The sequence below is a fragment of the Camelus ferus genome, chromosome X (assembly GCF_009834535.1).
Source record: "Camelus ferus isolate YT-003-E chromosome X, BCGSAC_Cfer_1.0, whole genome shotgun sequence".
NCBI classification, from domain to species: domain Eukaryota; kingdom Metazoa; phylum Chordata; class Mammalia; order Artiodactyla; family Camelidae; genus Camelus; species Camelus ferus.
Window position 1 is genome coordinate 6,592,181 of NC_045732.1, and position 27,853 is coordinate 6,620,033.

Here is a 27,853-nt window from a genome sequence, read left to right on the forward strand (position 1 = left end):
TCATTTTAACAATATTAATTCTTCCAATCCATGAGCACAGTATCTCTTTTCATTTGTTTGTGTTGACTTCAGTTTGTTTAATCAATGTCATACTTTTCTGTGTAGAGGTGTTTCATCCTTTGCCAGCTTCATTTGTAAATATTTTATTCTTTTTGATGCAATTGTAGATGGGATAGTTTTTTATTATTTTTTTCTGATAATTTGTTGTTAGCATATAAAAATGCAACAGATTTCTGTATATTAATTTTGTGTCCTGCAACTTTACTGAATTTATTAGTTCTAAAAAAATGTGGTGGCTTCCTTAGGATTTTTATATATAGTTTCTTGTCATCTGCAAACACTGACAGTTTTGGTTCTTGCTTTCCAATTTGGATTTCTTTTACCAATTTTTCTTATATGATTGCTATGGCTAGGATTTCCAATATTATGTTGAATAAGAGTGGCAAGAGTGGACATCCTTTTCTGGTTCCCAATCTTAGAGGAAACAATATAGCTTCTCACCATTGAGTATTATGTTGGTTGTAGATTTGTTGTATACGGCCTTTATTATGTTGAGACGTGTTCCCTCTAGACCCACTTTTTGAAAGTTTTTATCATAAATGGTTGTTGAGTTTTGTCAAAAACTTTTTCTATATCTATTGAGATTATCTTATTTTTTTTTCTTCAATTTGTGAACTGGTGTATCATGTGGATTGATTTGAGGATATTGAAAAAATCCTTGTATCTTGAGATAAATCTCACTTAATCATTCTGTATGATTCTTTTAATGTATTGTTGAATTCAGTTTGCTAATGTTCTACTGAGGATTTTTGCGTCTATGTTCATCAGTGATGTTGGCGTGTAATTTTCTTTTTGTGCGATGTCTGTCTGGTTTTGGTATCTGGGCGATGTTGACAACATAGAAGGAGTTTGGAAGCATTCCTTTCTCCTCAATTTTTTGGAATTAATTGTTTGAGAAAGATAGGTGTTAATTCTTCTTCAACTGTTTTGTAGAATTCACTTGTGAAGCTGTCTGGTCTTGGATTTTTCTTTGTTGGGAGTTTTGTATTACTGATTCAATTTCATTGCTAGTAATTGGTCTATTCATATTTTCTATTTCTTCCTGATTGAGTCTTGGGAGATAGTGTTTTTCTAGGAAGCTCTCCACTTTTTCTAAATTGTCCATTTTATTATTGTATAATTGTTCATAGTAATCTCATTATCCTTTGTATTTTTGTGGAGTCATTTTTTTACTTCTCGTCTTTCATTTCTAATTTTACTTAGGTGGGCCCTCTTTCCTTTTCTTAATGAGTCTGGCTAAAGATTTATCAATTTTGTTTGTCTTTTCAAAGAATCATCTCCTAGTTTCATTGATATTTTCTGTTTTCCTCTTAGTCTCTTATTTATTTCTTTTCTGTTTTTATTCTTTCTTTTTACTAATTTTGGATTTTGTTTTTCCCTTTCTGGGTGTTTTGGGTGTAAGTTTAGGTTGTTTATTTGAGGTTTTCCTTATTCTGGTGAGATAGGCTACTATCCCTATAAATTTTCTTCTGAAAGCCCTTTTGCTGTATCTCATTAATTTTGGATCATTGTGTTTTCATTTTCATTTTCTCCAGGTATTTGTTGATTTCCTCTTTGATTTCTTCAGTGACCCATTGTTTGCTTAGTAGCAACTTTTTTGTGTTTGTATTTTTCTAGTTTTTTTTCTTGTAGTTGATTTATGGTTTCATACTGTTGTAGTCAGAAAAGAATCTTGATATGATTTCAGTCATCTTATTTTATTGAGCCTTACTTTGTGGCCTAGCATGTGAACTATCCTGGAGAATGTTCCATGTGCACTTGAGAAGAAAGTGTATTCTGCTGCTTTTGGATGGAATGTTCTCTATAGATCTGTTAAGTTCATTTGATCTAATGTGTCCTCTAAGCCCAGATCTTTCTTACTGATTTTACATCTAGATGATATTTTCAGTGATGTACATGGGTTGTCAAAGTCCTCTACTATTTTTGTGTCAATGTAAATTTCTCCCTTTTCATTTGTTACTATTTATGTATTTGGATGCGCCTATGTTGGGTGTACATATATTTACAATTGTTATATTTTCTTGTTGGATTAGTCCCTTCATCGTTATGTAATGTCCTTAATTGTCTCTTGTGACATATTTTAATGTGTATTTTGTTCATTATAAGTATTGCTTCCCTAGCTTTCTTTTTGTTTCATGTCCATGAAATACCAATTTCTATTCCCTAAATTTCAGTCTATGTTTATCTTTCAATCTGAAGTAAGTCTATAGTAGGCAGCATATATATGAGTCTTGTGGGGTTTTTTTGATGCATTCACTCACTCCATATCTTTTGATTGGAGCACATAATTCATTTATATTTAAAGTACTGAATGACTCATTACCCTTTTGTTAATTGTTTTTGTTATTTTTCTTACTTCCTCCTCCTTCTCCTTCTTCCTCTTCTTCTTTCTTTGTGATTTGATGACTTTCTTTAGTGTTATGTTTTTAGCTTATTTTTTGTCAGTAAAACTCTTTATCTCTCCTTCTAATCTTAATAATAGCCTTGTTGCTGAGAGTATTCTTGGTTGTAGGTTTTTCCCTTTCATCCCTTTGAATATATCATTCTACTCCCTTCTGGCCTGCAAAGTTTCTGCTGAAAAATCAGCTTATAGTCTTATGTTAGTCTTCTAATTGTTTTTGTTTTTTTCTGGCTGCTTTTAAGATTCACTTTTTAATTTTTGCCATTTTATTTATGTCTTGGTGCAGACCTTTTGGGGTTCATATTATTTGGGTCTCTTTGTGCTTTCTGGACCTGGATGTCTGTTTCCTTTTGCTCATTAGGGAAGTTTTCAGCAATTATTTCTTCAAATAATTTTTGTTCCCCTTTCTTTCTCTCTTCTCCTTCTGGAGCCCCTATAATGTGAATGGTAGTATGTTTGATGTTACCCCAGAAGTCTCTTAAAGTATTCTCATTTATTTTTTTTCTCTTCAGCCTGGGTGATTTCCACTAGTCTGTCTGCTGATCCTTTCCTCTGTATCCTCTAATCTAATTCCTTCTAGTGTATTTTTTATTTCATTAATGGATTCTTCAGTTCTGTTTGGATCTTCTCTGTATTTTCTATCTCTTTGTTAAAATTTTGTTTTCATCCATTCTTCTAAGTTCATTGAGCACCTTTGTGATCGTTACCTTGAACTTTTTTTTGGATATATTGCTTATCTACACTTCATTTACTTTTCCTGAAGTTTTGTCTTATTCCTTCATTTGGAATATACTCCTATGTCTCCTCATTTTCCTTAATTTTCTGTTTTTACTTCTACTTATTAGGTAGATCTGTTACATTTCTCAGTCTTGAAGAAGTGCCCTTATATAGGAGACATCCAATGAGACCTAGTAGCACACTCCTCTCTGGTCACCAGAGATACATGCTTTGAGGGTGCCCTCATATATGCATGTGCCTTTCTGTTGTGGCAGAGCTGACTACTATGGGCACACTGGTAGGTAGGGTTGGCCCTAGGCCCTGTTGGCTGCCAAGCCCCTCCTTGTGCCATGGCTGCTGGTCTGATAGTGGGCAGGGCTGGTCCTGGCTCAGCTGACTCTGTGGCCCACAGGTTCCTAGGACTGCTACCAGCCCCTGGTGGGCAGGCCCTGGCCCTCTTTTGGCTGGCTTCACATCCTGTGGGGTTCCAGGGCTGGTGCTTGCCTGCTGATAAGGAGTGCAGGGTTCTAGTATAGCTGGCTCTGTAGCCCTGGGGGATCCTGGTGTAGCTGACTACATGGCCCCAGGGGTCTTGTTTCTGGTCCTGACTGGCTGGTGTGTGGGGCTGGGTCCCAGTATGAAACAATTTAATATTGTTAAGATGGTAATACTTTCCATAGATCTAAGGCCATCCCTCTCAAAATCCCAGCTGGCTTCTCAGCAATGGTATGAGCTGCTTTACTTCCAAAATCTCGTTGAATACTCATAGCAGTCCTGTGAGTTCTATATTTCTTTCCACATTTTACCTGAGAAGAAATTGAAGCAAAGTGACTTTTTTAAGGTCATTCTGTTACAAAGTGGCAGAGATGACCATGAAAACAAGATCTTTTGCCTGTTTACTTTTCCACTTCAACAAAAGTTATTATTTAAAAGAATTGGAGAGCTATGACATAAAATTCAGGTAATACTTTTAGATGACTCCTCTTGCACAGATAGTCATCAAATTTCAAATCTCAGGCTTTCAGGGTAAAAGAAGCTGCCAGCCTTATGCCATTACTTTGCCAATTTCTCCACTGAAATATCCCTTGTTGCCCCAAATAAGTAGACACAAATGATTTGTGAGAAGAAAATAACTTTGAACTATTTTATTTTTATCTTTTTTTTCATTTGATTGTTTATTTTACTGGGATAAATTTCTAGAAACAGAATTCCTGGGTTAAAGAATAAGCACACATTAAGGCTTTTGCTATCTGTTGCCAAATTGTTCTCCAGAAATAGTACATCAATGTATAGTCCCTCTCGTTGCATATGAATGATCTTTTTTTAAATTTTTTTGATTTATAATCATTTTACAATGTTGTATCAAATTCCAATGTAGAGCACAATTTTTCAGTTATACATAAACATATATATATTCATTGTCACATTTTTTTCTCCGTGGGCTACCATAAGATCTTGTGTATATTTCCCTGTGCTATACAGTGTAATCTTGTTTATCTATCCTACAGTTTTGAAATCCCGTCTATCTCTTCCCACCCCCCACCCCCTTGGCAACCACAAGTTTCTATTCTATGTCTATGAGTCTATTTCTGTTTTGTATTTATGCTTTCTTTCTGTTTTTTTTTTTTTTTTTTTAGATTCCACATATGAGCAATCTAATATGGTATTTTTCTTTCTCTTTCTGGCTTACTTCACTTAGAATGACATTCTCCAGGAGCATCCATGTTGCTGCAAATGGCGTTATGTTGTCGGTTTTTATGGCTGAGTAGTATTGCATTGTATAAATATACCACCACTTCTTTATCCAGTCATCCATTGATGGACATTTAGGCTGTCTCCATGTCTTGGCTATTGTAAATAGTGCTGCTATGAACATTGGGGTGCAGGTGTCATCCTGAAGTAGGATTTCTTATGGATATATGCCCAGGAGTGGGATTCCTGTGTCATATGGTAAGTCTATTCCTAGTCTTTTGAGGAATCTCCATACTGTTTTCCACAGTGGCTGCACCAAACTGCATTCCCACCAGCAGTGTAGGAGGGTTCCCCTTTCTCCACAGCCTCTCCAGCATTTGTCATTTGTGGATTTTTGAATGATGGCCATTCTGCCTGGTGTGTGGTGATACCTCATTGTAGTTTTGATTTGCATTTCTCTGATAATTAGTGATATGGAGCATTTTTTCATGTGCCTATTGATCATTTGTATGTCTTCCTTGGAGAATTGCTTGCTTAGGTCTTTTGCCCATATTTGGATTGGGTTGTTTGGTTGTTTCTTCTTAAGTCGTATGAGCTGCTTATATATTCTGGAGATCAAGCCTTTGTCGGTTTCATTTGCAAAAATTTTCTCCCATTCTGTAGGTTGTCTTTTTGTTTTACTTTATTTTATTTTTATCTTATAAATTCATGTAAATTTTTCATTATATTCCACAATGTGATTGATAAAAATATATTTTAAATTACTCAGCATCTGGAAAAATGTGATGCTCTATAAATATGGTATTTTCCTAAATCCTTTCTTGTTTGGAAAGTACAGAGGTATGTATAGAAAAGATACACTTTTACACAACTAGCCTCTTTTTCCTTCTCTGTCCACTTGTCTTTGCCTTTCCCTAAAAACACTGTGTAGCCAAGGAGGTTGGTTATGTTTTAAGAATATTAGACATTTCACTTTTTATGGTAAAACAAAAAGTGATGGCATCCTAGACTTACAATGCAGCTACCATGTGACAGGCACAGAGGGAAGGGCTTAATATGTTATTCAGTGAAATTCTTACAAAAGCCCTTGAGGGTAGAAAGTATCCTTACTCTCCTGATGAGGCAATTAGAGCTCAGAGAGCCTAATTGCTGGGCTCAAGGTTCAGTGGTAGAGGCAGGACTTTAACTCAGGTGTGGCTGACTCCAAAGCCCTGCTGAGGTGGCATTCTTCTCCCAAACAGGGAAAACTAGTCTGTGACTTTAGAATTTCATTGTGGTTCCACAGTCATTGGAGACTTAAATTAGTCAGAGCCCTTAGGGTCTAAGGTATCCCTATATCTGAGAGACAGAGAGAGAAACAGATCAAGAGAGTGACAGATGGAAAGAAATGGAGAAAGAGGGAGACAGAGAAAGAGACTGAGATTACATCTGGGTGCTGAGAGTTTCTGAGCCCAATTTCCTCATGACTGAACTGGCGTTTATAACCCTATAGCTTCTAGTAATCCACTTTTATTTAATTAATTATGAAAATTTTGGAGAATAGCAAGTGGTGTTCTGGTTTGGAAAACTTCTGTTCTGTGAGACAGGGCTTTTGCTTCAGACTCATAAAACAGAATGCCTAGTGTTGGGATAATAAGTGAATGTATAACCCAGGGGAGGTGGGAAAAAACACAACATCGCATGCAAATTCTGCACTTACTTATTCTCAAAGCAAACTACTGCTGTGCTTGCAGTTAAAATGTTATTTAGTGGAATATTTAAAACTTCTGAGATTTTTCTTTCAATTTTTCTTTTATTGTGTTCTAACTGTACAAAAGAGTACATGTAACATATAAGTTACATATACAGCATAATAATAAAACAAACACTCATGAGCCCTGATTACAGAACAAGAATATTAACATCATTTTTTTGTTCAGTGCTTTAACCCCAAGATGTAGAATGGTAGCAGGTGCTTAATAAATATTTTTAATGAATGCATGAATCAATTTGTATCTCCCTTCTTTAAATTTTTACCCCCAGCCTCTCCTCAGGGATAACTACTATCCTATATTTGACATTTATTATTCCCTTGTGTTTTTATGCTTTTTCACATATATATTCCATAATTACATATTGTTTACTTTTGCTTCTTTTCAAACTTTATGTAATAGAATCACATTGTTTGTATGCTGTTATGAGTTATGTCTTTTATGTAACATTAGTTTGTGAGATTCACCTATTTGTAGCTGTATTTTGTTCCATATTGCCGAATTGTGTTTTATTGAATGAGTATGGTATAATTTATTTACCATTTTTCCTATCAGTGGATATTTAACATTTCTGCTTCTATAAACAAAGCCTCTATGGATCATTTCTTCACATGCTTCCTGGTACAAATGCATATGAATTTCTCTAGAATACAAACATGGGAGAGAGTCTGCAGTTGGAATTTTCATTTTCAATGCCAAAGGTCAGCCCATGAGTCAGAACTGCAATGTATCCTTTGTTGACACTAGGCCAGGGTCAGTGGGAATGATGCCCAAATCATTTGCCAGAGAGAGGAGAGGGGAGGTAGGCAGAGACTGGCCTGTTGAGGTCAGGAAATATCTCAGGCTTCTAGCCAAAGTGGGTTGTACTTACGAAAACTTCAGATTCTAAAATCTCTTTCATTATTTCTGCTACTCTTCCACCTCCTTTATAGTTATTTTTATGTAAGGAATATTTTATTAAAGGCATATCTAATAAATAAAATGATGACTTTCTTCAATCTTTAAGCATTGATTATAAATTTGATTAATTAGACTCTTTTAAATAATTTGAATCATATTTTAAATTTTGGTATGGATGAAAATTTCTATTTTTAAAGGCTTTTTCAAAAAAATACCTCTTATTGACATTATACAGGTTTTCATTTTCTTTATCTAATATTTACTTTGCAATCATATAACAATAATTATTGTCATTACCATTATCATCTCATTTATAAATATATACCTTTGTACTTTTAAAAAATTTGTCTTTGAAGTGCTTTCTTATCTGTCAATATGCACTATGCTTTATTATATCATCTTTGTAATTTTACAGTTCTTTGCTTCTTGTCTTCTCTACTAGATAGTAAGTGGCTTAGAGGCAAGGACAGTATTTTGATCACTGAATCCCCAGCACCTAGCCCTGTATCTAGTCCATAGGGCTGGGTTCTAAGAGTTGAATTGAATCAATCTATTTAATCTAAACCTTCAGTTACATAACATGATTAGCCATTGGTTACAAATCCACACTTTGTAGCCACAGTTACTTAGTATGAAAATCTGGTATTTCCACTTACTAGATGAGTGATCTTGAAGAAGTTTACTTAATTTTCTTGATCACCAACTTCCTCTCCTACAATATAGGGATGATACAGAACTACATGGCAGAGTTGTTGGGAAGATTAAATGAGATGATTTATATGAAGTGGCCTGACACATGCCTAAATATATGTCCTGATTTTATTTGAAATGTTTGTATTAGTTACAGAAGCCATAAAAGGTAAGAAGAAGATGAAGACGCTTGAAAACAAACAAACAAGTAACAACACTACCCCTCTGCTGCTTCTCCTTGTTTCATGAATGAAGATGGCGGCACATTTTTTACCCAAGGAAAAGACGTCTTTAGCCGAAGGAATGACGTTCTTAGCTTTTGGCCCATTTTTGTATGAGAAGTGAGCTATTTTCCTATGTAACTTGTAGCCCTGTTAGTCTTGATTTGGTGGACAGACTCCTGCTGGCTTTTCAGTTAGGTAGGAAAGGAAAGGATTCTGGTGAGAAAATATAAGCCCCCATAACCAACTACAGGGTTTGCATATCAGCAGCACTTTCTGAGTGCCTTGTGTTGTACTTGAGACTTGAATAAAGGCTAATATTTGTGTCTCACTGATAAAGTGCTTGTCAAGTGTAGCCTGTAGCTTTCCTTGCTATTGTCCTGCCAGGGCTGCTTACTGAAGGTTGAGGGGAAGAAAACCTTTCATGCTTTTTTGGATTCTGATGACTGTGCTGAGCATGATAACCAAAGAGCTGTGGATAGAAAGTGAAGGTGAGTTGTGGGATGACAGTAGGGTAATGGAAACTGTGTTAGTTTGGAGTTAGATAGTCCTGGGCTTGGTGTCGAATAATCTAGAGCTTCTTCTCTCTGAGTCTTGACTTTCCTCATCTGATATAATAATGAGAAAAAATGTCTCACAGAGTTATTTTGAGGTGTTTAAATCACTCAGCACAGCAAACAGGCTGCCATTAGGACTTATTTTCCTTCCTTCTTTAGTAAGGAAAGAGTACTCATAAAAAATAGTGGCTGCATTCCTTTGGAGGAGAGAATGGGTCGTTGTCACTTACCTGAGGCAGATCAACCCAGGAAGTCATTTAAGTTTTGTTTAATGATTAGACATAGGACATAAGAGAGAAAAAAAATTGACCTTTGGGTAGTATGAACCATGTTTAATTTGTTTAAACTTGAATTAATTACTATGGAATACCCAGCTCAACCCTTCCATTAAGTTTTTTTTTTTAATTGAAGTATAGTCAGTTTACAATGTTATGTCACTTTTTGGTGTACAGTGTAATAGTTCAGTCATACACATGCATACATATATTCACTTTCATATTCTTTTTTATTATAGGTTACTATAAGATAGTGAATATATTTCCCTGTGCTATTCAGAAGAAACTTGTTGTTTGTCTATTTTATATATAGTAGTTAGTATCTGCAAACTCCCAATTTATCCCTTCCCACCCCTTCCCCACAACCCTCAGTAACCATAAGTTTGTTTTCTATGTCTGTGAGTCTGTTTTTGTTTCGTAAGTAAGTTCATTTTTTTTTTTTTAGATTCCACATATAAATGATATCATATGGTATTTTTCTTTCTCTTTCTCACTTACTTCACTTAGAATGACAATCTCCAGGTCCATCCATATTGCTGCATATGGCATTATTTTATTCTTTTTTATGGCTGAGTAGTATTTCATTGTATAAATATACCACAACTTTATCCAGTCATCTGTCGATGGACATTTAGGTTGTTTCCATGTCTTAGCTATTGCAAATAGTGCTGCTATTAACATTGGGGTTCATATATCTTTTTGAATTAAAGTTCCCTCAGGATATATGTCCAGCAGTAGGATTGAATTTCTAGAATATATAAGCAGCTCATACAACTTAATAACAACAATAAAAAACCCAAACAACCCAATCCAAAAATAGGCTGAAGACCTAAACAAGCAATTCTCCAAGGAAGACATACAAATGGCCAATAGGCACATGAAAAAAATACTCAGCATCACTAATTGCCAGAGTAATGTGAATCAAGACTACAATGAGGTATCACCTCACACCAGTCAGAATGGCCATCATTAAAAAGCCCACAAATGATAAATGCTGGAGAGGCTGTGGAGAAAAGGGAATCCTCCTACACTCCTGGTGGGAATGCAGTTTGGTGCAGCCACTGTGGAAAACAGTATGGAGATTCCTCAAAAAATTAAAATAGACTTACCATATGATCCATTAAGCTTTTAAGATTGGCTTTCTGGCCCTCTCCTTCACATCCACCTGGAAGGACACAGACACAGATCCTCTTGGAGATAAATAGTTCAATTAGGCCACCTCTGAAGCTCCATTCTAGCCCAGGGAGCCTTAGTATTCTAATGGCCAAGCATTGAGATGGTTGCCTGAATGATTTCCAGCAGCATTGTGCATCATTCCTCAATAAAAGCCTCAAGCATAGGGATTCTGCACCTTTATGTTATAGATGGGGATGGGGAGATGTCCATGTGATCTACGTACTCTTAAAGAAAGTGAGAGAACAGAAAAAAGACCAAAGAAGATTGATATGATAATACTAACCATGATCCCTCACTTCTGCATTCATTTCAAGAGCTTTTTATACTTTTGTTTAATTTATACCTCCACCCACACCAGTAACTCAGTTGGATGGGTGATATTATTCCTACTTACGGGTGAGAGTGAGGCTCAGAGAACTAGAGCAAAACACATCAAACTGCTTTAAGACTTAATCTGGTTTTGCCATAGATTTTGCTTTGGATAACGTAAGGTCTTGGGACTGAGTTCATACCATTTAATTGCTCTGAAATTGTTTTCTAACCACCACCTTAAGTGATATTTCTCAATCTCAGGTTTCTGCCTGCATCCTTCCCTCGTGTAGACATAACCCATGAGACTGGCTGATTCCAGAGAGCTTCTCTAATCCCTTTGCAGGATCCAAAAGGGCTCTGTCCGCATGACAGGAAACCCTACAAGCACAAAATCTAGGAGAAGTCCCAGGAAAATTCAGCTTTACCCTAACCCAATTAAGCAATAAAGAGAAATAATTTATACGTGCAGTTTACTCCTGAAGGCCTCAGACTTCTACCTTCCTATTTCTGCCAACTACTGACATGTGTTGCATTGTTCCTCTTGCCTCTTTTCAGTTTGGAGACTACCAGGGACCATGTTCTGCCCATCGACTATTACTTTCCACCCCAGAAGACCTGCCTGATTTGTGGAGATGAAGCTTCTGGCTGTCACTATGGAGCTCTCACTTGTGGAAGCTGCAAAGTCTTCTTTAAAAGAGCTGCTGAAGGTAGAGTCTTGCAAACTCACTGCTGTTTCTCTTTCTCCTTTTGCTTCTCAAGAGAGACACTAATCTTCTAGGGCCCAGGACTTTATCATCTCTGGGACATGGTCACTGGCAGGGCCTGCTCAAATAACCTAAGGATCTGAAAAAGCAAGTCTTCCTACTTTCTGGAACCCTGGCTTTGGCAGCCTTGGTAGTGTAGGCAATGTAGGCAGTGGAGGTGGTCCCAGCTGGTGATTGGAGCTTGGTGGTTCCCCAGAACGAAAGAAAAATTAATGATTTGAAAAGATTTAATTTCCTTCCTGCTTGTGTTCCACTCTGCTGCCTAGTGAGGGGAAAAATTGTCCTTATTAGAGAGGTTAGAAGTGGAAAAACCCCAACTGAGTCCCTAGCCTGTTCTCTGTGGTGAATACGAGACTGTTCCTTAGTGAAGGCTTCCTGGCCTCTGCCCCAGAAAGAAAGTGTTCTCACTGTTCAGCAGACCATCAGTCTATGCACCTGCTCCCTCCTCCTGCTGCCTCCTTGGGGCCTCTTTGCATTAATAGTTCCTAGGTAGATAAGGGCAGAAAGTGATGAAACACTTTTTTTTCTCTCTCCAGAGAGCTGCCCTCACGGCCTGTCCATTGGTCTAAAACCCTAAGCTAAGTTGCATTTTATATTTGGCTAAGTGGGCTCAAGCCCTAGCTCTTTAGTCTTATTTAGCTTAAAACAATTCATGTCTGCTCAGCCCCTAGAGATGCTCAGGCTACATCCTACAGTAGGAACTTGCATTTCCAGATCTCCTATATGTGCTAGTGCCTCCTTCCTTCTCAGTCTCCCTGGGCTTAAGCCTCCTATCCATCCACTTTACTCCCTGTCTTGTACTAAAGGCTTGCTTTTCAAAGGTACGCAAATGAACAGCCACTAAACAGAGATGCTCTTCTCTGGGAGCACAGCCAGTTGCTAAACACCATAACTACTTCTACCTTCACTTTCTACAAAGGAAGTACTTCTTGCCAATGCCTTTTTCTTCCTTTTCACTGGCCTAGAAGTGTCGAGTCCCAAGTTAGAACCAAAACAGACAGCATTTCCTTGTGTAAGGGCTACAAACCCTGATGACAGCCTTGAAAGTGGTAAGCATATATGCCACACTTTTAACCAAGAATGTGATGACATCCATCAGAGGACAGCAGAAACTCCATAGGGTTCTTGGCATCTAGAGAAATGGTAGAAAGTGGGTGCCCTTTAACTGGTCTTACCATTGATAGCCAATTGGAATGATGATTATCTTTTCACGTTTTGGCCAGATGACAGGAATACCTATAAAAAGGAAAGCTGTTATTTTGTGTTCTTCCAGTCCCCAAAGCAACAGGGAGACAGCTAGTGTTTAGTGTTAAGGAAAACATGCTGCATGTTCCACCCATACCCCTGAGTAGTCCATTGCTACTGCTTATGCTGGGCAGTCGGGCCCCAGTGCCCAGGCCTAGGCAATTTGGAAAGAGACAGAGAGCAGTGCTTTCCTTTCTTAAGGGTACTTACAGGAGAATGGCTGTCGAAAAGGATGTGAGGAATAGCTCCAAATACTTCAGATCACTGCAACTTCGCCAGTGAGAACCTGTCTCTTCCTTATACCCTGTCATGCAGTGTAGGCCCTACCTATAGTGCAAAGAATGAACCACAGCACCCATCTAGAGTGAATGTGCCAGAAAGCCCAGGCACCACAGTAATAGCAGCCATATCAGATGGGAAAAGAGTTCAAGTAAGCAAGCGAAAAGAAAATTCAATAATCAGATAGATTAGATTGTATTTGATGCTGCCTCTGGGTTTTACAAATCTGGGTCACGATACTGTTGTTTTTGGAAAACAGGAGAAATGATCCACCATATTGTGAAAGGGAGGATTTTGCTGTCATAACATATTCCACATGGGAGCTTTCTCCAGAAGTTAGGGCTGAAGGAGGGAGGCAGGCAGAAGGGCAGCTGGCAGGGCTGCCTGGGAGGATCTCTGCTATTATGTGGATCTTGGGCTATTTGAAAACAAGGAAGGAGGGGAGGGTAATCACTCAACTTACCAAACACTTGGAAATCTAACAAGGTCTCAAAATTCTCCAGACCCTAGAATCACTTAAGTTAAGGAAACTTAGAAATATTTTTTGAGAAAATGAGCTTCTGTGAGATCATGGGGCCAAATGCTCTTAACTGCTTGAAATATGAAGATAACCAGTGGATTCCTTGCAAAGCTATGGGGCTCCTCATTTACTTTGGAATATGGACCCAGGATTCTAGTCCTGAGCCCTTTGAGGGACAGGAAAAGGTAGTTTAAAAAATCACAAAACAAAGCCAAAAAATTGTTGGTGTTTCCTTTCACCTCCCATCCGTAAAGCTTGGTGACTGGAGTTTACTGTCATTATTATCTCTATTTGAAGGCAGGGGGCTGTCTTATTACCTACAGAGAACATTTATTGACTTTTTTTTTCATTTTTACAATGCATCTTTATTGCCCAAATGGACTTTCTGAAAGTAATTCTGAATCTGCCTTGTTGTAACTTGGAATTCCACCTGCCTTGGAAGGAGTGGGAGCACAAATCTTTTTCGTCCTCATTTGTTTGCCATTGTCAGTTAACTCAGATGGAGTATTCAGAGTGTTGATTACCACTTTATTCATGGTTTCAGAAATCTCTAGACTGGGCACAGGTACAAGACTTAAAAGCCTGGCACGTCAGACAGAAATCCATTTCTAGTTTTGGTAGTTCATAAACTATGAGGCTTTAATGCTGTCATTGGTGCAGGGCTTAGCACAGAGTCGATTGTAATCTAGCCAGGTTTTCCTGATGAGGAGGAAGAAGAAAGAGAGCCTTACATTTTCTCATTGTCAGTAATGCTTGGAGTTTGGGGTGTGGGGGAGGCTAGTCAGGGAATAATCTGCATATTTTGAGATAAAAACAATGATGGTAATAGGCCAAGGAGGTGAAAAATCATTAATATCTGCTTTATGGAAACTGAGAAAATATGTTTCTGTGTGTGTGTGCGTGTGTGTGTGTGTGTTGGGGGGATGGTCTGTGGTTAGAAACAGGCATGAGGAGAATTAGCTAGTGGTAGGTGGGTGGAAATAGTTGGGAGGTGAAAGGCAGAGGCATATTGGATGCTATCTAAAAGGCTGGGAAGTCAAAGGAAAATGATATCCATGTGCAAGGTAGGCGCTCAGAGGGGTTTTAGTTGTGCGGCATTGGATTAAAAAAAATTCCCCTTTGGACCTCAGTTTTTCCTGTCTGTAAAATAAGGGAGTTCAACTAGATATTTTTTAAATGCCCGTTCAGCTTAGATGTTCTGTGACAATTCTACAAATTACAAACACCATCACTATTATTTCAGCAAATACACGTGCATTTATACCTGGGTACACCTTTGGTTTTGCCTTCCTGAAAGATGGTGAATCCGAGTTCCCATTGTCTTAAAAATCAATCTTCAGGTGGGGATAAAGTCAGCTGAAAGAGTGCATGTGGATGGGCTGGGTTAAAAATTAGGACTCTGAGATTCCCTCTTCCCCCAGCATTATGACCATGGCTGGATAAATTCCTTTCTTTTCCATTTTCTCATCTGGAAAATCAGGATATGAATCCTCATCTCTACCTCATCATGTTTCAAAGAGGGTTAATTAATTCATCATGTGCATTATGTGCTCAAGAATTTACTATTTTTCAGACATTTTCTAGTAAAACATTAGAGATTGTACATCCATTTGTTTTGTACACATGGAGCACTGTTTGGTACACATCATAAAATTGAAACTGTAGTTTACATTCTGAACTCAAAGAATTACACCATCCTCACTGATGTTTACAATATGTCCCAATTTAGTATCCTTGGCAAATTTTATATAAGTATGGCTTTGATTCTCTCTCTCGCCCCAGGTTTTTGTGAGGGAAGAAATGTAAGTGAACCCTCATTGAACTCTTTCTGTCCTTTAAATCTACTCTTTCCCACCTCAGCCCATGTGGAATTGAATGTTACTTCTTGTTTGGAGTCTTGCAGAGAGTTTTTGGTGCCTATTAGTGTCCTCTTCACTCTCTGACTTTTTGAGTAACATTTCCCAGGGGCAAGTTAACTATGCTAGAAGGATCTACTTGCAACTTCAACAGAGCCTTAATCAGGTATCTTTAACCAAGGAGTTGACTGATCCTGATTGCACAAGTCCTAGAGATCTTTTCACAAAGTTCCTCTTATCTTTTATCTTTCTCTGGTTTCCTTAAATGTCCTAACCAGACTTTAGATTAGAAGTCAGCAAAGTTTTTCTGTAAAAGGTCAGACAGTAAATATTTTAGACTTTGTGGGCTGTATGGTCTCTGACTCTGTTACTCAGCTCTGTCTTTGTAGCGTGAAAGCAGCCCTAGACAAAACTAATGGGCATGGCTGTATCCCAGTAAAACTTTATGAGCACTGAAATTTAAATTTCCTTTAATGTTCACATGCCACTAAGTACTATTTTTAATTTTTTCCAACAATTTAAAATCTAAAAATCATTCTCAGCTATTGAGCCACACAAAAACAAGCAGCACATTGGATTTGGCCTGTGAATTGCATTTTGTTGACTCTTGCTTTAGATGGTCGCTCCTGTGCTTTCAAATATGCATAGTAAATTTTGCTCTGTCCAGTCTCTTGGTGTCTTAGTACCTCTCTGGATTGGCCAATTTGAAATATTCTTCTGAGTTGGCCAGTCATAGTTTGTACAACTTGCTTGCCTAGAATGCCTGGTCTGCTGGCCTGTAGGTCCTGAGCTTATTTTACTAAACAGGAAAAAAAAAATAAATCTAGGCATACTAGAAGAGGATACTTCTTTCTGATGATCTAGGTGATCACTCACCCTTCCAATACCCAAAGGAGAAGCTGAAAATATTCTACACATTGTTTTAGACTTTTGTAGTGTAAGCATGTGGATAACTATGAAATATCTGTGAATGTGTTTTGCTGAATGCCACATATACCCTAGATGGTAAAAGGAAAGGGCTTTGGGGACTATCTGATACAAAGTGTTATGGAAAAACTCTCTGTCTCATAGAAAGTAGTGCCAAGTGGCCAGGTGAGTTACGGATCTGCCATACATGTTCCCATGCTTCTTTGTCTTTACGTATTTGCTGGCTTAATTCTGGTCCTCCTCATAACAAGCCTAGACCACAGGCTTTCAGAATAGATAATTTAGTTCTGTAACTCATTCTAGTTGATGCCCACCCAAGTCTCTGTTAGAGGCCAATTTGGGAACCATGTCAGGAATTTGCCATTGCTGCCGTATAATATGCTGTGGCTGCTTATTTACAGCGTGTGCATTTTATGAAGCAGTGATTAACAAGAAGTTGCTATGTCACTTGCATGGTTTTCTGAGTCCATTGCCTTCTTCCACCTTACCTTATTATTCTCCAGCCTGTTATATTTTTAAAGCCCATTCATATCTTGCATCCAGAAGCTTTTTAAATCCCTTACAAGATCTCTTGGTAATTGTGAAACTCTGGGCAGTGGATTTTTGCAGTTGGCTGCTATTGCAAGTGTGTTAGACCCACTTTTTCTTCAGATGTAGGAGTTATTTCGTAGTTCTCTGGTCTCTAGTCCCATGGCAAGAAAAACACTGTCCCTTATAATAAATGAATTCTGTGAGAAGCCACCATTTCAAAAAAAAATCGCTTTAGTTATAATAGACATGTGTGCCTACTTATAGAACCTATTATTCAGATATTCACACTCATTCTCATCTTTAAATCCCTTCAGTGGATGAAGAGCCACCATATCCAACCTCCATTTGTGCTTCCCAACCCTTGGAACAGAAAGCAATGTCATCCTCGTGATTTTCCATGTAAGCAAACAGGTTTTGTCAGTTAATCAACAGGTAGTAAGTGGAATAGCTGGATTTGAACCCAGGGCTTTTGGGTCCAAAAATAGCAATCACTTCACCATAGCACAGCTACCCCTCAAATATATAAACATACTAACCTAAAGCAGAAAAAAAGTGCAATGGCTAGGCACCAAGAAATACAACAGTAAGGAGGAACAACAGAGTCAGAAATGAGAAAAGAAGTTAAGAAAGACTTAGGTACTGTTGGGAGAAGCCAAGGAGCCACTGAGTAGCACTAACATCACAAGATTTCTTCCTAATAAAGCCCCAAATACTTAAAACAGCTGGTGGTTCACCAGCAACTTTTCATTAGGTAGAGCCAGAGATATGTGAGTGAGTAACAGTCCTTCTACCAACTCCTCCTCTTCAGAGAGAAAGTTCTGATTCTGAAGGAGCCAGGCTTGGTAGCTGTTAATTCATTCTCAAAACCACAGAACAGAAAGCGTGATTCAACACCGGTGCTCACAAGACCTTTGCTTCTCATTGCCAAGCTAAGGGAATCATGATTCCTTGACTCTTTGCTTTGAGCCTTCTCAGAGACATGTGCCACAGAATGTTTTCCATGGGAACAGGAGCAAGAGAACTCCATATCCCTCCTCTTTGATGTCAGAAACCAGAAAATGTTTTTTGAGGACAGAGCTAAAAATTCACAAAGGCAAAATCTTGTTCTCCTTTATCAGAGTTTTAAATTTTTTATCATCCTTCCTCTCCTGGTACACCTCATAGTGTGCATGGACCATGATTTCACTATGGTATCTGGATGTGGACCCTGGAGACTGTGGGCCTTTTACAGTTCCATAAGTTAGATAAGCACATTCCTACAGCTCTATGTTCATGAGTTCTTTCAGTTTGTGGGCAGTAGATTCAGTTATGAGTTATTTAATGAAAAGATGTAAAAGATTTGCAGTGCTTGAAACCATGGGATCTTTAAATAGTAACCTGTTAAAACTTGAAGTAAGAGAACTTAGAAATCTAAAAATCTGACCAAACCATTCTGTGGATGAGGAAACTGAGGCCTTGAGAGAGGAAATGACTTTCCCAGGTTCATAGAACATATAAATGGCAGAAATGAGAGCCTCCCAGCTTTCTTATTTCTTGTCTGAGGAGTTCTCCTGCCTCACAGCTGATCAACAGTGCTACAGAGATGGTTAACATGGAATCCCCAAGAAGTATGTTGGGGGAGGGTTTATCGTAGCCCTTGATTCCAAGAAGGTGCTCAGTCCCTGTTAGTTACCTCTGCCTTCATCACTGTGTGAGAGATTCTAACTATATGTCTTCCCCTCTAGTATGGGAATGAATAATAATGATAGTCTGTGGTGAGAGGGCTCTGTGAGACAGTTTTGGTGTGATGACTTCTTGCAAGGAATTTTTTGTCAAGTTTTTTCTTTCTTTTTCCTTTTTTTTTTAAGGGAGGGAGGTAATTTTAGTTTATTTTGTTTGTTTGTTTGTTTTAACTTTTTTTTATTGATTTACAATCATTTTACAATGTTGTATCAAATTCCAATGTAGAGCACAATTTTTCATTTATACATGAACATATATATATTCATTGTCACATTTTTTTCTCCATGGGCTACCATAAGATCTTGTGTATATTTCCCTGTGCTATAGAGTATAATCTTGTTTATCTATTCTACAATTTTGAAATCCCAGTCTATCCCTTCCCACCCTCCGCCCCCTTGGCAACCACAAGTTTGCATTCTATGTCTATGAGTCTATTTCTGTTTTGTATTTATGCTTTCTTTCTGTTTTTTTTTTTTTTTTTTTTTTTTTTTAGATTCCACATATGAGCGATCTAATATGGTATTTTTCTTTCTCTTTCTGGCTTACTTCACTTAGAATGACATTCTCCAGGAGCATCCATGTTGCTGCAAATGGTGTTATGTTGTCGGTTTTTATGGCTGAGTAGTATTACATTGTATAAATATACCACTTCTTCTTTATCCAGTCATCCATTGATGGACATTTAGGTTGTCTCCATGTCTTGGCTATTATAAAGAGTGCTTCTATGAACATTGGGGTGCAGGTGTCATCCTGAAGTAGGGTTCCTTCTGGGTATATGCCCAGGAGCAGGATTCCTGGGTCATATGGTAAGTCTATTCCTAGTCTTTTGAGGAATCTCCATACTGTTTTCCACAGTGGCTGCACCAAACTGCATTCCCACCAGCAGTGTAGGAGGGTTCCCCTTTCTCCACAGCCTCTCCAGCATTTGTCATTTGTGGATTTTTAAATGATGGCCATTCTGCCTGGTGTGTGGTGATACCTCATTGTAGTTTTGATTTGCATTTCTCTGATAATTAGTGATATGGAGCATTTTTTCATGTGCCTATTGATCATTTGTATGTCTTCCTTGGAAAATTGCTTGCTTAGGTCTTTTGCCCATATTTGGATTGGGTTGTTTGGTTGTTTCTTCTTAAGTCGTATGAGCTGCTTATATATTCTGGAGATCAAGCCTTTGTCGGTTTCATTTGCAAAAATTTTCTCCCATTTTGTAGGTTGTCTTTTTGTTTTACTTATGATTTCCCTTGCTGTGCAGAAGCTTGTAAGTTTCATTAGGTCCCATTTGTTTATTTTTGCTTTTATTTCTATTGCTTGAGTAGACTGTTCCAGGAGAACATTTTTGAGATGTATGTGAGATAATGTTTTGACTATATTTTCTTCTAGGAGGCTTATTGTATCTTGTCTTACGTTTAAGTAGAGCTACAGTCATCAAGACAGCATGGTACTGGTACAAAAACAGACATATAGACCAATGGAACAGAATAGAGAGCCCAGAAATGAACCCACAAACTTTTGGTCAACTAATCTTCGACAAAGGAGGCAAGAATATACAATGGAATGAAGACAGTCTCTTCAGCAAATGGTGTTGGGAAAACTGGACAGCAGCATGTAAAGCAATGAATCTAGAACACCCCCTTACACCATACACAAAAATCAACTCAAAATGTTTGTGTGTTTTTGTTTTTAACAGAGGTACTGGGAATTGAATCCAGGGCCTTGTGCATGCTAGGCATGCACTCCACCACTGAGCTATACCTTCACCACTCCTTGCAAAGTTTTGTGCATACGTAAGTGTGTGAGCCTTTTTAGGGAGCGTTTTCTTAGCTTTTATGTGATTCTCAGAAGTTCTATAACCCAGAAAATATTACAGACCACTAGTCTCCTCTTTGATAAGGAATATATAGACTCGTAAGGGAATATCCTAAGGATATCCAAAATGGCCATTTGATGACCGGTACTACCCCCACACAACATCCATTTATTCAACCGTCAGTGCTTACTTATTGCGTATCCTAGACCTATACCAGGCACTGTGATAAGAGATAACAACAAAAATCATTTATTAGGCACTCAGTATGTATGCATTAGTTGCTTTGTAGACATTTTCTCATTCAATCCTCACAACTCTATGATGTAGGTATTATCATTACCCCCATTTGCAAATGAGGGATCTGAGCCAAAGAAGAATTAAAGTGACTTGCCCAAAGTCATATAACTTTTTAGTAGCTGTGGGGTGAATATGACCCAGAGTTCCAATCATAACAGTGAGATAAGTGCTGTACTAGAGTTAAGTATACAGTCCACTGAGCAGACAGAATAAGTGAATGAGTTATTTGACCTGGAAGGTTTAAGAAGGCTTCACAGAGGAGGTAAGGGTTGATCTAGGTCTTAAAGGATACTTAATAGTTTGTCAAGTCCAAAAAGATAAGAAAGGAGCTTCAGGAAGAGGGAACAGACTGACCAAAGACAGGGCTGCATGAAAGCAGGATGCTTATTTCAGGAACATTCTGGAGTCCAGAGGTGATTGAGGGGAACTTCATCAGATGTAGCAGGTCCCTTAATGGTCAGTCAGCCTTTTGTGCCTGGCCTCCCCATTCTGAGTTGTACATCGCTGTCTTACTCTACTCTCTGGGCTCTTTGGAAGCAGGCTGCTATCCGGGTAGTGGAATAAGATGCAATGTAATAGCGTCAAATGGGGCACTGGTTCTGCCACTGATTTACCATGTAGCCTTAGGCATCACTCCTTATTTTCACCTCAAAATCTCCATCTAAATAATAAAACAGTTAGGAGGAGGAAGATATAGCTCAGTGGTAGAGTGCAAGCTTAGCATGCACAAGATCCTGGGTTCAATCCCCAGTACCTCCATTAAAATAAATTAATAACCTAATTACCTCCCCTCCTAAAAAAAAGTGAAACAAAAACTAACTAACTAACTAAATAAATAAATAATAAAGTGGATGGACTAAATGATCTTGAATATTTTAGCAATAAATCTATAACAACCTAAATCTTTAACAATTAAATCTAAAAGTTTTTAGATACTCTAGATGTGTCCATTGGCCAGTGGTTTACTTTATATGCTTCAGCTTTGGGAAATAGACAGACCTGAATTCGATTCTTAGTTCCAAGGCTTAATAGATATGTGACCTTGAACAAGTAACTTAATTTCTTTGTGTCTCAGTGAGGATAGTAATAGGTCACAGGGCTATTGTAAGATCTAAACGATATCTAACACAGCTCCTGGCATCCAGTGAGTTTTGGTTTGTTCTTCCGGAGTGAAGCCCTGGTCATTGGCACACATACATTTATGGTCCCCTGGGTAACAGGAAGGAGAGATGGCAGATAGTATTTGTGGTAGTTCCCTGGTTAAAGAAGGCCTTTGGTTGGTGTAAGATTCCCAACCACTTATCTTCAGTGTCACATAATTTGTGATCACAAGGGCCAGTAGCATTTGTGTAAGAACATAGCAAAGGTCAATCTAATCCTCTTTCCTCTTTGCCTCCCAGGGCGCTGTGAGTAACATTCCCCAGGAATCCCAGCAAGCATATGTTCATTGCCTCTTCTGACTTGCGTCTTTGGACTTGAAGATGTCAGAGCTCTCTATGTATCTTTGTCTCAACAAGATTTGTCTGACCTTCCTGGTAAATTTAGGTCCACAGGCACAGGCCAGAAGAAAAGCTAACAAAAGTCATAAATTATCTCCCACATTCTTCAGCCATTGGTTTCCCTTATCCAGCCAGAGGCGTGTCTTAAAGTATGTTGAAGCCAGATTCAATAGAAACCTGAGCCAGCACCTGTGTAAATAAAATTTTAAGGCTTCTTTTCCTGAATCCGGATGGATATTTTTAAAAACCAAGCTGGACTGTATTTTATCTAGAGTGCTGTCTCCTCCATTCTGAGTGCTTTCGACCCTTTGGAGGAATGCAGTGTGGTTGTCGTGTTGTTTTGTTTGTTTTTGTGAAGGAGAGGGCATTTCTTACAAAAAAAAAAAAAAAAGAATAATGCCTTGGTATGGCCTGTGACTTTACTATGTTTAAAATGAAACTCTGTTGATGTACTGGAATTCATTCTGCTTCCCATAGATTGCCTTTGTATCCCTCCATCCCCACCCCCTCTTCAATTTTGATCCTTTTAAAACCCAGCCAACACAAACCAGCATGTAACATACTACTTATCTCTAACTCCTAACTGAATCACCTTCAGATCTTGTCCAAAATCCTATATGGGGAGGGAGGTTGCTTTGCCAAGGGCTCCCATGGCCGATCAGTAAATGGCTATCCAGTCCTTGAGGTGCCTTAGCTCTGCTCAGTTTCAGAATAGAGACAGGATCAGTCCTTCATTTGTGTTGCTTATGATTAAAGGCCTCCTACTTCCCACTCTCCTGCAGGGCCTCTTCTGCCACCCCACCTATAGTCTCCATGACTCCCCAGATACTTCTCTGTCACCCACATCACTCAGTTTTCCTTGTCTCTTTTGCAACTTCATAAGGACTAAGCAGCATGTTTAGGTTCAGATTATGCTTCCATGGGAGCAGAGATAGGTGCATAAATCAACAGAAAGGAGTATGAAGATGTGAAATGATTTCTCACCTACCTCATGAGCCCTACAAAAATATTAAAGTGCTCTGTACTCAGAAGTCCTATTGATGTAGGAGTAAAAGACATGTTTTGAGTCCAACAAATTTGATGTTGAGAAAATGACATCTCCTCCCTGAGCCTTAGTTTTCTCACTTGTAAAATTGGGATGATGATGACCCCCAGAGAAATTATAAGGATTACATGATATAAGACAACTAGAAGTTTTCTTATAGAGTGCTAGACTTTTGAAAGTTAAGTGAAACAAACACTATTGATAGTGCTTCTTAATGTATGAATGAGAATTCATCCCTGTATCAAATTTCAATGTTTCCGGGAGTGCCATGATTTCATTGTAGAAATGCAAGTATGAATTAAATAATTCATTTATTGATAATTACATGAATAGTTTGATAGTAATTATTTTTAGATATATGACATATTTCAGCCACAAATCAAAATATAATAGTTTTGCAGCTTTGCAGGTATGTTCATTCCCAAGTACCAAAGACCTGAAAGGAGTTGGCTAGAGCTATGAGGGGTAGCACAGAGGTGGGCAACAGAGGTGGGCAACAGAGGTGGGCAGGGTTCCCTGGGCCCTGTCTTCTAGTTAGAGGGAACTTTGAAATATAGGCATTTATATTCTCATAGTGTAGTGACAGGGAAGATGAGCTGGAGGTGAGTAACTTTTACTCATTCATTGTTTCAACAAACATGTATTGTGCCAGGCCCTGTGTGGGCCTAGAGATGAATGTGAGATGGCCCTGTCCTCAGGGAGCTTCCAGTCTGATGCGCATGCCCTCCAAGGTCAGCTACAGTTTTAACACTATACAGATTATTTAAGTTCAGCAGAAGCAGTGTGATGAGGCGGGGAGAGAAAAATCTACAGGCATAGCTCCTTATACTTAATGACAACCCTGACCAAGGCCAGCATAGTTTAAGGGGCCTGGTCCCATCAGCAGGTCTGGAGGCCTTATTAACAAGAAGAAGCATCAGAGCAGCTAATATTTACGGAACATTTTCTATGTGTTAGGCACTACATTAAGTGCTTATATAATCTTCACAACAAACTTATGAGGTAGTAGATTGTCTCACTACCCTTATTTTACAAATGAGGAAACTGAGGTTTGAGGTCTAAGAGAACAGGAAGGGAACTAATTCATCTCAGTTCAACAGACAGTCAGCATCTATTATATGTTAGGCCTGTACTAAGGGCTACGGAGAGAGAAATGAGTAAAACATAGTCTCAGTCGAGCAGGAACAACTGATAAGTACACAGTGAGTCTAATGTATTCATGGCCTTCTGCTTGATGCTGGAAATTCAGTGATGACTGAGACACAGTCCTTCTCTCAAAGATCACAAAGATTAGTGAGGAATAGCAGTGTGGAAACAAAAATTAAATACGGCTGTGAAAAGTGTCACAAAAGAGATAAGTGCAAAATGGGACAAAGATTGTAGCAAATGATTGATTTACATCAAAGCCCAAAAGAGGCAATGTTACTAGGAGTAATAGAGAAATTAATTGATTTTAAAAGCCCCCCGAAAACAAAGCCCACCCCAAATAAAAAAGAACAATGTTATATAGTTTTATTCCAGGTTGTCAGTTGTTTTTCATTTTTCATTCTGTCCCTAAAATTGATGATCAGTATTGTTTCCCATGGAAAGATAACAATATACAGCAGGAGGCTGCACTACAATATAGTTAATCTATTCCGTTATGACATGGCACATACACACTTCCCCTTCCTCACCTTTACTTGGGCTACTCCTTGTACCTCGAGTGCTTTCTCTTCACATCTCCATATCCTTAAGCCTCACCTTCCTTCAAGGACTCACTCAAATGCCTCCTCCCCCATGAAGCCTCCACCTCATCAAAAGATGTCCCACCCTCTCCTGAACTCCCACAGCACTTCATGTATGCCTTTCTTGTGATTCTTACTACTTACTGCTTTATCTGTTGGTAATGTACTTACCCACCCTTCTTTCCTCCACTAGATCGAGCTCCTTAGCTGAAACCATGATTTTATTTTAAATACCTTGGAATTATCTTCTGGATTGTATTGGTGGGCTTTACCCTTCAATCTTAAACATGTGAAATTACATCACATACCTGGAGATTTACACTCTCTACTAATGGCTTTTTAAAAAGTTTACTACCTTGATACAACAATGACTAAAAAGTATCTTCATTTCTTTCAGGTCTTGCCCTCATGCATACATAATTTATAGAGCTGAAGCATATTTTTGTCCTCATGCCTCTATTGTTCGATATTTACATTGTTTATATGCACTTAGGTTGTTCATATAATTCACATTTTTTCTTTTTAAATTTCCCTTAGGACCCATTTCTACCAGTGGAAATACTGGACCAAAGCAGGGCTTAGGGGTGGAAGCATCTGATAGGCAGATCTTTAGGAATGGTAGGGGCATTTGAAAAATTAGAGGGAGGCAGATGGCTATGTAGACAGCCAAAGTCAGGTGTTATGACTTAAGAATTTATGAAAGGCCCTCTGTTTGAAAGTATCTTGCTATACATGATCTGTCACAGTGTTTGAAGCTCTCATCATATGTAAAACTGTTTTGGAAGACTGCTTCCTGGGACACATTGAGCCATTATCAAGAGTATAATGCTATTGGGACAGAGGTTGTCAGTATGTTTCTTGGCAGGATTCTGGAGAAAAGGAACACCAATTACATAAATTTTGAAAGGGACTGGGATTTAGGACAAGATCTAAACATAAGGTGCTTATCTGGAATAGGAAACTTTATAGATAGAGCATCACAGTGGAAAGCTCTGAGGAGCCAAGAGTCAAGCTAAGGCATTGAGCATTTGAAAGAATGAAAGAACAGAAGGGGAAGAGGGAAACAGAGGAAGAGTTGTTGAGAGAGGTGAACAGGTTTCACCTATTTAACAGGACTTGGAATTGTGTTGGGTTTGTGATGACAATGGAGGCAATGAGATAACTTTATACTAGGGAAAGATGAATGAGTTCTGGGCAACCAGTAGTTGGCTTTAGATAGAATTGCAGGGATCAAGGCTTGAGTGGGCATCCAAGTCCAATTCAGCTTCTGTGGACATCAGAAAACCATAGGGATTTAGATATCAGAGAGCTATGGGGGCAAGAGAACTCAGGGCAGCATGGGAGACTCAGGGCATACAAATAAGTTCACATTAGTTATCACCCAGGATTAAGACTCCTGGTGCAGGATAGAGGCTAGCTCCCATTGCCGTCTATGATGGGCAGACATTTAGGGGTGCTAGGCACATTTGAAGAATTGGAGGGAAGCAGGTGGCTATATTTACCTATTGGTTGACTTCACTGACATGGTGTGGGGATTGTGGCTTTTGGATACTCAAGTTTTCTTATTTAGGTGGATGCTGCAAGATCTATTGCAGAACTGTATGTTGTATACAGGGGGTGGAGAACAGGCCTCCCAAGTTAGAATAGAACATGAAATGGTATAGGGTTAAGGGCAGAGAGGCTCTGTAAGAAGTCAGACAGCGTTTTCCAATTCTTTCCCCGAGAGTTTCTTGTCCTCTTTGGGACTTAGTTTCTCTTATTTTGGTTCTGAGTACTACCACTTACTGTTCTTCCACTCTTCACCATGAGTGTAAATATAGAGCACATTCCTTGAGTTCCCAGAAAACAATAGGGGTGAGAACTCATTCATCAAAATGCACATTAGTAAATACTATGGGAGAACACATTAGAACTCCAGCATAGAAAATAAAAGTAGGATTCTATTCCTTGGTATCCCAGATAAAACAATAGGGAACTTTCTCTGGGCATTAAATGTCTTCCCAGAAGGTGACCCTCTTTTAATCATGTCAGCTTGGCCCAATCTTCAGTTAGTAATGTGTCTTCCTTGTTTGTTAACCTATCCACTATGCTCCTATGGGGTACTAGGGAAATGCCAAAAATTCACACACATATGCAGTAAAAGGAAGATCCCTCTCTAATAGCAAACCCTTTCATGATGCTGTGAGCATTTGACACCCATGTTGCGAGGAACACCAGTGAGCAAACTGACCCCTCTTTAAAGCAGAATGTGATTGGTGTATTGCTTCAAGGAGACTTCCACTGTTCTGGGAAATATAACTCCAAAGTTTGCTCTTTTTTTTGGAAGGGGGCAAGTAATAAGGTTTGTTTGTTTGTTTGTTTAAATTTTAATGAAGATACTAGGGATTGAACCCAGGACCTGGCATATGCTAAGCATGTACTGTACCATTGAGCTATACCCTCCCTCAAAGTTTGTTGACTAATACCAGGAAACATGTACAGAGAATAGATCCTACAGATAAGCCTGCCTCCAATTAGCTTCAGGCATGTGTAAAACAGCTAGGATATGGTAGATTTAGCCTTAGGAAATTCACCTGACCTCTCTAAACCTCATATTCTTCATCTATAAAATGGAGTTAATACAGTGGTTGAAAAAACAAAAGGAACTGATGCTTGTGAAAACACTGTGCAAGTTGCAAAGTATCCTATGAGTATTAGTTCCTAGTTTCTAGGAGATCTCCTTATCACCACTTAGGACAATCATGGCTATGTTAAGTCAATACTTGCCTCTGACCACCCTGGAAACCCTATGCAAAGAGTTGTCCAAAGGAGAATCAGTTTTATTTGCATGTTTTCTGTATACCCAGCTTATTAACATAAGACACGTCTTCTTCAATCTGCCA

The 27,853-nt window shown here is 38.5% G+C and overlaps 1 protein-coding gene across 1 annotated transcript in view; it reads left to right on the plus strand.

Moving 5' to 3' along the window:
- The window catches only part of AR (androgen receptor), a 194,538-nt gene that overhangs the window by 80,585 nt on the left and 86,100 nt on the right, over nucleotides 1-27,853 (plus strand). The window contains exon 2 of the mRNA XM_032474381.1: nucleotides 11,308-11,459. Within this exon, the coding sequence (XP_032330272.1) occupies nucleotides 11,308-11,459 (152 nt within the window). The remainder of the gene's footprint in view (nucleotides 1-11,307; nucleotides 11,460-27,853) is intronic.